This window comes from Papio anubis, chromosome 9, assembly GCF_008728515.1.
Source record: "Papio anubis isolate 15944 chromosome 9, Panubis1.0, whole genome shotgun sequence".
Taxonomy (NCBI): domain Eukaryota; kingdom Metazoa; phylum Chordata; class Mammalia; order Primates; family Cercopithecidae; genus Papio; species Papio anubis.
In genome coordinates this window covers 99,224,153-99,237,189 of record NC_044984.1, presented here as the reverse complement: position 1 = coordinate 99,237,189, position 13,037 = coordinate 99,224,153, and the positions used below count along the sequence as shown (strand labels likewise).

Here is a 13,037-nt window from a genome sequence, read left to right as displayed (position 1 = left end):
AGGGGAGCAAAGAGGGCAGCAGGTGAGAGATCTGACAACGTTAGGAAGATAGGAATCAGATGAAGAGCTGTTAACTGAATGAGCAGAATGAAAAAAGCTGAAACCTAACTGACTATCAGAAGCAAGCCTCAGAAACCCAGAAAGAGGAATTGAAGGCATCAAGTACATCTGAAAGCTTCAATGAAGAAGATTGGTTGAAAGTTTAGGTAAGGAGCAACTAGATCCCCAAAATCTTTCTCCAGCTTTAGCACCCATGTGACTGTCCCCTCACACCCTAGCAGAAGACAAGAATAACCTCTCAAGAGGCTAAATTGGAGAGGTTCTGGATTCAAAAACACATGTACATGTGAGGATGTGGCTTAAGTACTGTATGAAAAATAGCAAGACTAAGCAAAAGTCTACACACTGAACAATGAGAACCCTATCCCACTTCCTTTTCTTTGTATAATGCTGGGAGACAGCCTTTTACCCCCAGGCAAAAAATTAGATAATTCCTGTCTGGGGAAACTTACCAGCACAAAAGATCAGACCTGCAGATACGAACCCTTGTGAGTCCTTTGATGAAAGAGCTGCAAGCCCACCTGATTGTCTTCTGTGAGTCCCACTTGCTGACAAACTCTGCCCATGTACACAGAGAACTCCAAGTATGCCTTGCAGTGCCCCTCAAACAGGGGCAGCCAGTAAAGGATTGCTCGACATTTCATAAAGGCCTCTAACATAAAAGACAGAAAAAAAAATGATAAGGAAAGTACCATCAGTACTTTCAGAAAACTCTTATCAGTATCCTCAGATAAATAAGAGAAGTTATTGCATAATAGCTATTGCATAATATTCATAATATAGGAACATAATGCAAAAGAAGATCTGAAAAACATTAAGAGCTCTTGGAAATTAAAAAATACATAAATAGCAGAAACAAACAAATTCTGTAGAAAAGTTTGAAGTTACAATAGAGGAACCCTCCTGAAAAGCAACCCATGAAGCAAAGAGATGGACAATAGGAGGTGAATGATAAGGAGAGAAAATTATCAAATAAATAATACAAGAAAATTCCCAGAACAGAAAAACACGAGCTTCATGAGGGAAAGGGCCCGCTAAGTACCCAGTGCAATAAATTAAAGTAGGAGGGACCCAAATCAAAGCATATCATCATGAATCTCAAATGTTTCCAGAGAAAAAATAAGTTACATATAAAGCACTGGGAACCAGAATTATGTCCCATAGCAACACTAAAATGATTTCTTTGAAATTCTGAGAGAAAATTATTTTGAACATAAAATATAGTCACAGTATCAATCACGTGTAAGAGAAGACTAAAGAAATTTTCAGACAGGCAGGATCTCATGGAATTTACTGCCCCTCTACCCTTTTGTATAAAGCTGAAAGGAGGTGTGGTCTATCAAAGTTAGGAAATAAATCAAGAAAGATGATACAGGAAAGAAGAAATCTATTCTGTGGCAGCATGTGGTTCTTTTTTCCTGGAGGATTCAGGCAACAGGATCCCACGAAATACTGGAATTTTGTTATAGTACATAGACCAAGATCCAAGGGGGTATTGGAGGGAAGGTACAGGATGACAGCTGTGCATCAGGCCTAGACAGGCAACCATCCAGATTGGCAGGAGAACAGGGGCTTAAGGAGGGAGGTCTCTAAGACAAATAAAGAAAAGTAGAATTGATGAGTTTGACTGCATTGAAAGGTACTTTATAAACTTAGTTACACATGTGAGGTTGAATTAGTAATAGGTACCTAAAAAGTGAAGAAAAATAGGAGGCAAAACAAAAAGTGTAAGTGAAGATATCTAATAATACACACTGTGGCTCAGCTATGAATAATGAAATTTCCGTGGTTATAATAAAGTCACCCCTAAGTATTTCACCAGAAATTATAACCAGATTAGCAGGATGGGAGGAGGAAGGGATTTGGGAAGGGATCAAAGTGGGGAGGGAAGTGTAAGAGAGGTCAAATACTCATCTGCCATAGTAGGAAGTCATTTGCTAAATGTCTAAAACTTAAAATGAATAAATAGCATTATAAGCATGTTATTTAGAAAAATTAAATGCCAGAAGAAACTACTAAAGAAGTTAAAAATAATTTCTAGTAGAGAGAAGGACCTGGAGGTGGGGCTAGGGACTATTGTTTCATTATAAACTTTATGGTACTTTTACATACCTCTTTTTTTTTTTTTTTTTTAAACAGAGATTGTGTCTAGCCGTGTTTCCCCAGCTGAAGCACAGTGGCTTGATTGTAGTTCACTGCAGCCTCAAACTCCTAGGCTCAAACAACCCTCCTGCCTCAGTTTCTTGAGCAGCTGGGACTACAGGCATGCACCCACCCAGCTAATATTTTTACTCTTTTGTAGAGACAGGGTCTCGCTGTGTTGACCTGGCTGATCTTAAACTGCTGGTCTCAAGCAATCCTCTCACTTCAGCCTCCCAGAGTGCTGGGATTACAGGCACGAACCACCATGCCGGCTGTACTTTTACTTTTTAAATGACATACATCTACATGATAAAAATAAAATTTAATGAAAGCAAATAAAACTACTTTTATCATTTAATTTTTATTTTAAAAAATGTACATAGTAAAAACACTGGGTTGTGGAGATGTCGGTCAATGGATTAAAAATTTTGGTTAGAGGAACATGTTCAAGAGATTTATTGTACAACATGGTGATGATAGTTTATAACAGTGTATTGTATTCATCAAAATTGCCAAGAGATTTTAGGTGTTCTCACCACAAAAAATAAGTATGTCAAGTAATGCATAAGTTAATTAGCTCAATTTAGTCATTCCACAATATATGCATATTTCACAACATATTGTATAGGATAAATATATGCAATTTTTATTGTCAATTTAAATAAGTAACAAAATATGTAAGTAAAAAATGTCTAGAAGCCTATATAACAGCATACTAACAGTGTAACTCAATGATGTAACTAGGATTGGTTTTTACTTTATTCATTTTGTCTTTTCTAATTTTTTCTATAGTAACTTTTATCACCGGGCTTAACAGGAATCTTAAAAAAATGTATTTTTAGCAATTGTTGTTATGTTATATCCACAACAGGATCTATATATTCTGTCAGAGAGGTTTAGTTTTTGACTCATAACTAGTTTGTTCTTGAAATATGTACTTTGTTCTTTTAATTAGGGCTTAAAATGTTAAAATATTTCTAAAGAGGACTATTTTGGGGCTCTACAATGTACCTCTTTAGTGAGAACGCCTACAGTTTAGGCATATTAAGACATAATTCATTTATTTACTAAAGAATTAAAATAATAAAGATTTGATACTTTTCTAATGTTAACTATCAGGTAAGAACATTTGATCTGATATTTTGACAATCCCATTCTGTGACAGTATGTAGTTCATTTTGTTGTAATGCAGATGGCATTTTTCTGGAAGATATGGGCACAGGATCCCATGGAATATTAGGACTGGCAATGTTTTATACTACATAGACTCAGAAACTGATGTTAACTATTTGATAATGGCCTTGGAAACTTAAAAAAGTCTCCAAGTTCCACTGACACATTGAAAGTGTACGGCTTGCTACTATATAACGATATGTTAGTTTTCCAGATTTCTGTTCTCAAGATCAGCTCTTTCTGTAGCAATAACTCATTATTTTAATTTGCCGGTAATAAGACACATCCTAACAATATCTAGTTTTAACACAATAAAAATAACCTATTTTATGCCTTATTTATTTCAAATATGAAAACATACTCTTTTTAAAATTATTTTTTAAATTATGAGAGTGATCAATGGCATGGTTTTAAAAAATTAATAAGCACAGAAGAATATAAAATGACCGTCAGTCCCCTGTCACCCTCACCCCCAGAAATAGACATGGTTAATAATTTCTTGTATGCTGTTCACGACATTTTAATGCATTTAAAGCATATGCTTTTTCTTTTCACAAGTTGCATATCTTAGACATCAGAATTCTGAAATTTGGGGCTAGAGCTTATGCCATGTTTTATTTTCAACATTTTACTGTTGACATTGATTTTTACTTTGAATATTTTTCTTTTTGCTCTATTTTTAAAATGTGTGAGTATTTTATTTTAAAAAGGAGGGGTGTCTGTATGTACAGAATAACTTGAAGTATATTCTCTTTCCTCTTCTCTAAATTGTATAATTTTATCTCTTTCAGTATTGGGGGCCTTATTCTGGACACAACTGTATCTGACCCGAACTTGGTTGGGATTGTTGTTTACACGCCAGTTATTAATGGTAAGAATTAGATATACTGTTTCCTGATAATATCAAATCTTGTATACTCTTAGGTACTATTAGGAGTCTTAGGGCTCAGATTCAAGAGGTCTGTACTCCTATCCAGCCATTCTCCCTCCAACCCTAAGTTGTTGCTCACAGTGAAAATGACATTCCCAGATCTCAGTAGGTGGAATACATTTCTGAAAAGTCCTCTTTCTTAATCTTATCATGAACCACTAGTTTGAGAGTCAGGGATACCTGACTTAAGATTAATGTGGCAAAATACATTTCAGATTTAGTTTATTATTTACATTGGGATTATCTGCTATCGTATATTGTTCTGTTGTTCCTTTTGTCAATTTTTGTGGATAAATTAGAGACAGCTGGGTTTAAACATTGCTTGAGTCCATTCAGTTCATTAAAATCTAGGGTGGGCACAGTGGCTCATGACTGCAATCCCAGTGCTTTGGGAGGCCTCAATAGGAGGGTCGCTTGAGGTTGGGAGTTTGAGGCCAGGGCAACATAGTGAGACCCCCATCTCTATAAAAAATTCAAAAATTAGCCAGGTGTGGTGGCACACACCTGTATTCCCAGGTGTGTCCTCAGGAGGCTGAGGCAGGAGAATTGCTTGAGCCCAGGAGTTAGAGGCTACAGTTAGCCACTGCATGCTAGCCTGGGAAACAGAGTGAGACCCTGTCTTAAAAAAAAAAAATTAAAGAGAAAAATCTGCTGGTCCTCAGCTGACCCCTTTGAAAATCTGTCATATATTTTTTTGTTATCTATGAAATGGGAATTATAATATTTAAATTCACAGACATTTATATATGAATCACATTTAATAAGATCATTTTAATCCAGTCTACCAGCTTCTGGGGTGGCTGTCATTAAAGTGGATTTTTTTTTTTTTTTTTACTGTAAGTTTTGGGATACATGTGCAGAACGTGCAGGTTTGATACATAGGTACACATGTGCCATGGTGGTTTGCTGCACCCATCACCCCGTCCTCTAGTTTTTAAGCCCCGCGTGCATGAGTTATTTGTCCTAATGCTCTCCCTCCCTTTGCCCCCGACCTGACAGGCCCTGTTGTGTGATATTCTCCTCCCTGTGTCCATGTGTTCTCACTGTTGAACTCTAAAGTAGATTTTAAGTATAGCCTAGACCAATGCAATTTAAACAGTAATTCTACTTGGGGAAAAACATGTCCCAGGATATACTACATATTTAGTGTAATTTACTTTGCATATCTATGTAAAAAGAAAATGTGTCAGTCGGGCATGGTGGCTCATCCCTGTAATCCCAGCACTTTGCGAGGCCAAGGCAAGTGGATCACTTGAGCTCGTGAGTTTGAGACCAGCCTGGGCAACATGACCAAACCCTGTCTGCACAAAAAATATAAAAATAGCCAGGCATGGTGGTACATGCCTGTAGTCCCAGCTACGTGGGAGGCTGAAGTGAGAGGATCCCCTGAGCCTGGGAGGGAGGCAGAGGTTGCAGTGAGCCAAGATCATGCCACTGCACTCCAGCCCGGGCAACAGAGCAAGACCTTGTCTCAAAAAAAAAATGTATATATGTATATATGTAAAATATATATATGACATATAAAGGCAAGTTCTTCAAAATCTAATTTCATATCTAAAATTTCTACTGAGTATTTTAATTTTTATATCCCTTTAGAATATCAATGAACACATTTTCCCTATAGGTCTCTCTCTTCGTGCCTCCATTCTCCCCATTGCCCACACATAAAATTGTGGGACCATCTATTTCAACCTGGTCCTTCATCCTTTTTGACTGAAAAGTGACCAAGCCATTGTCTACTTGCCCTTTAACACAGTTCACTTGCTCACTCGTTTATTTATATAACAAGCATGTCTTACCCTTGTAGCCTAATGTCTCAATATAGCCATCATTCAAGTAATAAAGTAGCCTTCCTGACTCACTCTCTATTTGATGCAAATTAAGTGTCACTAATAGCCTAGTCATTCTTAAACATTGTTTTTATTACATGGGTCCTAAGACCCATGTAATAAACAGTGGCTTTTTTATCCCTGCCTATCAAATCAAATTTGAATTTTTCTTCCTAGCTTTCAAGGCCCTCTGTACATGGTTGAACTCATTGTTTCGCAAAGACACGTACAAGTTTTTTCATTATTATTCTAGCTAGGTTTTTATATTGTCCCCACAAAGATTCATCTAATTTTCACTGCCTGGAATAACTACTGCTTTCCTCCCACCTCTTCAGATCCTGTTCTGTGAATATTAATGGATGAGTTCATTAGCATAAACATTACTCATAATGACTGTTAGAGCTATATTAAACAACATTTCAGTAAGAAATCTAACTTAAATTACAATAACCCTTTTATTATAAGACTTTAATGCATATTTCAGTTGTTTTACCTTACATAAGAAACAATTCTAGAGCTTCACTGAAATGCTCTCCCTGGACGTCTGTGCCGTGGCATTGCGTGATATTCATAGTAATGTATTTTTAGCCTCTCAGTAAGTAAACCTGTTAGTTGGCTATCAGCACTTTGGGAGGCCAAGGCAGGTGAATCGCTTGAGCTCATGAGTTTGAAACCAGCCTGGGCAACACGAACAAAGCCTGTCTGCACAAAAAATACAAAAATTAGCTGGGCATGGTGGTACACCATGAACTTATAAATTCCACTCTTTAAAAAACATTAATAGAAATGGTTTATTCTATGTTCCTGAAAGAAGATGGAACATTTGAGAATTGAATTTCATTTAAAATGTGTTGGGGAATGTACTATTTAGAGGACCCTTGTTTATCTTCATCACTGTCCTCATCATTATCTGCTATTTAGTGAGTACCTACCACTAAGTACCAGGTAACTCACAGGTTTCTTTTATACATGTTATGTCATCCTCACAATAAGATCAGCAAGTTGTCTAAGGTCTCTTACCTTGTGAGTGGTCAGTCACGATTGAAGCCCAGATTGGGTCTATTCTAAAGCCTATGATTTTTTTCCTCAAAATATGCAGCTACTAATTTATGTTTTATTAGCTACAAGAATGCATACATTATTTAAAGTAAGGCCTATCTGTGTTCATATTGTGACTAGAATATCTTTTAATATGTATTAATGTCTTTCAGAACTAGTGGCATTTTCCAAAATGTATTTCTCGGTAACACCAGTTCTGTGAGATGTTAATAAGTATAACTTGAAAAGTGAGTTCTGTGGTCAATCAAATTTGGTAAACATTAAGTTAAACAAACTTGTTTACTACAGGATTTCTTAAAGCCTTTGTCATGCTAACATATACGTGAGTCTCTCTTTCTGGTACTTCTGTTAGCTAGGTGTTGGGATTTCTAGATCTAGCCTTCCTCAGACCCCCTAGACCACACTTTGAGAACCATTGATCTAGGGCTTATATCTTTTTTATCACAGTCTACTTTCAAACAATAATGAACCACTTTACATATAGGATAAGAAGCTTATGTCACTATACTTGAATTACCACTCCTTTCTTATGTGCTCTTTTTTGAAATACATTTTACTTTGTAGTAAGTCCTGTAATACATTGTTATTATTTTTTGCTTCAGTTATTTTTAAAGAGACTAAAAATGAAAAAATATATCTTTTATATTTTCTCATATAAAGTTATATTTCCAACACTCTTTTCTTTGTGTAGATGCAGGTTTTTATATGGTGTTATTTTCCTTCTGCCTGAAGAAATTCCTTTAATGTTTGTTGTAGGGCAGGCTTACAGAGGAAATAGAGGCTTTAGGCATGTCTCTCCCAGCATGCTTCTCTCTCCTTTCCCTTCACCACTATTCTTATCTCTAACAATGTCTATTTTTAAATTCTTTCACCCCTATCTCAGAAGAGCTGATTCTTTTGCCCAGGACCGACTAGTTCACCTGTGCCCTGGATACTATTCCATTACAACTCCAACAGGAGTCTTACTCCATCAATTATTTTAACTTTTCTGGTATCTCCTGTGTCTTCCTCTCTTACATCTTTTCCCTTTAGCTTATGAATGTGCACAAGTCTTTTATCCCAAGTCACCTTTCCCATAGTGCTCTGCCTTCTCAAGCTTCTGTTCTCTCTCCTACCCTCTACAGTCAAACTTTCCCAAGTGTAGTCTGTATTTTTTCAACTCATTATAGTATTTTTTCTTCCTTCTCACTCTACAAAACTGCTTTTACTAAGCTCTCCAGTGACCTCCTAATTACTTTATCCAATGACTTATTTTCAGTCTTCATTCTATTCAGTTGTTTAATACTATTTACTATACCCTTTTTGCAATTCTACCATTCTCATCCCTTCTCTGAAAATTCTTTTTCATTTTCCTTCACTGGTTCCTTCTTTCTACCTGCCTCTTTGTATTCTTCAAGTCCCTGCTCTTGAGCTCCTATTCTTAGTTTTTAACCTTCTTTCTGGGCAATATTGTCTCATCCAGAGATTTTTGAAGTGTGGTCCCTAGACCAGCAATATCACCTGGGATCTCATTAGAAATGCAAATTCTTAAGCCTGAATCAGCAGCTCTGAGGTAGAACTCATCAATTGATTTTGATACATGCAAAAGTTTGAGAACAACTTGTCCTTGTCATATGGCTTCATTTCATGGCTTTATCCCTAGTCTTGACATATCTGTTCCTTTCTAGATCCATACTTTAAATTGGATATTTCTACATGGAACATTTGAAACTTCTAACTGAACTTATCCCCTTCCCCTCAAACCTGCCCTTTGGTGTTTCCTGTGTCAGTTAGTGGTGTCAGCTACCCACTGTCCCAAACAAGACATCCCCAATCGCATACTTCCTCTCCCTTATCCTCTCTATTTTTATCTGCTCTTGAAATAACTTCTGAATTAGAGATGCATTGGTTAGAAGGAGGATGAAAGCTATGTTATTGTAGCCAAGAAGGAATCAAGAGGGACTATTTATTCAGTGATCAGGAAGTCATTTGAGAGTTCAGTTTTGTTGAGTAGCAGACTAGATAAATGAAAGTACAGTCTTACAATAGAATGTTATTAACAATAAAAATGGATAAATTACATGTCCCAGAAGAGCAAGGATGAATCTCAGAAACTTATATGATAAATTGTTCCATTTATATAAAGTTCAAGTGTATGTAAAACCAAATTATATAGTATTTAGGAATATACATGTGTGTGGTAATAACACAGAGAAAAGCAAGAGAATAAAAAACACAAATATAGTCACTCTGATAGGGAAGGAAGGATATGAGATTAGGGAAGAGTACAGAGGGCACTTCAAATCTAAAGATAATGCATTCCTTTTCTTAAACTGGGTGGTGGGTACATGGGTGTTTTTTTGTAGTATAAATCTTTATAACTTACATATGTTTATAAATGTTATTTTTGTATTTATTAAATAGTATAAAACAATAAACATCTTAGAAGTAGCACTTTTAGACTTCATGTTAAATGATTGACAGTGAAAAGAAAAGAGTTAGAATAACACTTGGAAGTCCAGATGAGGAACTTTTTCCAAGAGAAGAGACATGTGGGTACATTTGTTGGCAAGGAAGCAAAGGAGTAATAGAGAAGGAAAGATCAAGGATGCATGAGAGATGGTGAATAATGAGGGAGCAAGGCCCATGAAGTGATGGACCACACAGTAGCCTTAGAAAGAAAGGATAACCCCTTATTTCTTTTTTTTTTTTTTGAGATGAAGTCTCGCCTGCCCAGGCTGGAGTGGCCGGATCTCAGCTCACTGTAAGCTCACTCTCCTGGGCTTCACCCATTCTTTCCTGCCTCAGCCGCCCTCCCTCCCTGACTACAGGCACCCCACGCACCTCACTTTTGTATTTTAGTAGAGACGTGGGGCTCTCAACTCCATGTTAGGCTGGCTGTGATGGTCTCGATCTCCTGACCTTATGATCCGCCTGTCTTGGCCTCCCAAAGTGCTGGGATTACAGGCTTGAGCCACCGCGCCCGGCCGATAACCCCTTATTTCAATGTGGTAAGAAAAGGAGTCCTGAAGAAAGACAGGTGGAAATACACAGATATGGGCGAGGGGATAGAGACTAAGATGAACAAGGACCTTACAACTGACAGCCTCAGTTGTCCCAAGAAAGTAGTGAGATTCATTTCTCTAGGACAGTGTTTTCTAATCTTTCTCATGTCATAGCACACATAAAAATTATATTCAGATGGCACCCTAGGGTGAAGAAGGCAGCCATTTGTAACCAGAGGTACCCGATATGCCAAGAGCTTAGAGGATAGTATCTTGACACAGCTGTAACCCATCTGAGCCACACTGGTTGGGAATTGCTGATCTAAGGCAGTGTTTTTCTGTCTTTTATTTTCATCATCACCTTCTGAAGGAGCCGTTTGAATCATTTTTTTTTCTAAATGTACCTACCCATGAAATTTTCATATTACACATCTACTTTTTATCCATTTATGTGCTGTATGTGTAAATGGGCTTTATAAATAAAATGAGTGATTTTTTTTTCTCCCCTCAAGAACCAGTTTTCACCTCTGTTAAGAATGTATAATCTAAACTGAGCACGTTGGCTCACTTCTATAACCCCAGCACTTTGGGAGGCCAAGGAGGTGGGATTGTGTGAGCTCAGGAGTTTGAGACCAGCCAAGGCAATATAGTGAGACCTCATTTCTACTAAAAAAAAAAAAAAAAATAGAAAAAGAAAAGAAAAACCAGCCAGGCATGGTGGCACACACCCATAGTCCCCGCTACTCGGGAGGCTGAGGTGGGAGGATCACTTGAATTCAGGAGATCAAGGCTGCAGTGAGTTGTGATTGCACCACTGCATTCCAGCCTAGGCAACAGAGCAGGACCCTGTCTCTAAATACATACATACATACGTAATTTATTTAAAAAAGAATGCATGATTTATGGTAAAGGAAGTAGAAAATTTAAGAGAGTTCATCAGCCATTTACCACCTTGTCTACAAGTGTGTTGAGAGGGAAATGGTAAAGGTAATGCATTAGGGACTAGGGAGGTGAATACGCCTACCCTTGTTTAAATAAAAAGGTCTTCACTAAAAGGGTGTTCCAATGTATTTCTTCTTAAAAATATGAAAAAAATGGAAGCTATTTCTCCTCTATCTTTTTGCATTTCTTGAAACTAAAAGAGTAATTTCTGCATGTGAGTTCTGGTAAGTCTTGAGAGGAGAACAGGTGAAAATGCAGAGGTACGTAGAGATGGCGAAAATAGTTAGGGATGTAGGAAGGGGCCATACTTATTATACTGTTGATTATAAAGATTTATTTCTTAAGAAAATGAACTTTTGCTTTGGGTTCCCTTCGGAATGTGCAAAGGAATTCTTGACAGAATTTGAAATATATTCCATGACGTTAGTGCTAAACATTTACTGGAAACATATATTTCTAAATTTAACAAAACATAAATTTGGATTTTAAAACAGTCCCTAGATGAACCTACTGATAATTTCTTCCTACTTTCAAACTTTATTTCATCAGCTGAGCTTATTCAAGCCTCAGACACTTAAAATTCGGTCTTGTGGATACTGAGGAATCTTGCATATTAATTAGTGTATTGACAAGTTGTTTTTACTAATGCTTTTAATTTATGTGAGACTATCTTTGGATGCTCTCCACTGGCTTTAATAACACAATTAGTCCCTAAAGACTTTAAATAATTTAAAAGAAATGTTGACAGACTAGCTTTTAGTAGAAACATAGTATATGTCATTATAGCAAGAAAGCATTTTGTGACATTAAAGAAAACTATTCTAAGGTAATAATTTTGTTATAGTTTAAAAATATAACCAATGATCATGATGAAACCATGAGAGGCTAAAACTTTAATTAGCCCCTTCAATAATTATGTTGTTTACTTAAAAATTTTATTCACCTTATCTGGAAAAATGATATCAGTGTCTTTCTGAAGTCTCTCATTCATTTTCTTTTTAGTTTGGTACAATTATAACATCAGTTATGTCTGTGTTTCCTGGACTACAATGGTGATAAGGTGATAAGCTGTTTATTTATAAGACTTTATTTATATTTATTATCATTATCTTTGTCTGTTACATGGCAACAAATAAATTATAAAAGTAGTTTTACAAAGTTTTACCAACAAATTTGTGGGTTTTAGAAGAGAGCTACAATTAATCATTAGTAGCTTTTTGTTTCAAACTCAATTTAAGGGAAGTTGCAGTTGTAGAACAGATATACTTTGGCTTAATAGCAGATGCTGTCTGTTTTTGCACTGAAGCATTCCATATCCAATAAAATACCACATAGAACATTACCCCCAAGAAAATCCCCAGAGTAACTGAAGAGGAATGCAATTTGTGCATTCCTATGGAAAATATCCATCATTGAAAAACGTATCTGAATGTAATCTTCTGCTTTGCATTAAGTATAGTTTTTTGATATTAGATTCTTTTCCTTTTGAGTGACTATAAAGAGAAAGATTACAAAGCTGTTTTTGCTAATTTACCCCTTATTGGTTTACCCAGTAACTTTTTGTGAAAATGCTTGCATTATATAGTTAAATATTCTTGCCGCTTTCAATTTCTGAGACATTTTCATTTACCCTCACTTAGAGGTATAAACTATTGGCCTTGTTTATATGCTATTATCAGATGAGTACCAATACATGCTAATTATTCAATGTTCTGTCTAGTTGTTTGTTTTTTAACGTCAGTGAGTTTAGCAGTTGATAGTTGTATACCAACTGTAGCAACACTATTGTGAATAAGTTCTGATAACCCACTACCATTGGACCAGCCTCTATTCTTTTCTTTAGAAAGTAAGTTCAGATTTAGAAAAATCCAGACTTTAAAAAGATAGTCACTTCTAACTTCTAGTGGAAAATTCATT

The 13,037-nt window shown here is 36.3% G+C and overlaps 1 protein-coding gene across 6 annotated transcripts in view; it reads left to right on the top strand.

Annotated features, from left to right (window-relative positions):
* The window catches only part of SLC41A2 (solute carrier family 41 member 2), a 139,347-nt gene that overhangs the window by 78,437 nt on the left and 47,873 nt on the right, over window positions 1-13,037 (top strand). For all 6 annotated transcript variants that reach the window (XM_021922840.2, XM_021922838.2, XM_031650711.1 and 3 more), the window contains one exon: window positions 4,167-4,246. In XM_021922840.2, the coding sequence (XP_021778532.1) occupies window positions 4,167-4,246 (80 nt within the window). The remainder of the gene's footprint in view (window positions 1-4,166; window positions 4,247-13,037) is intronic.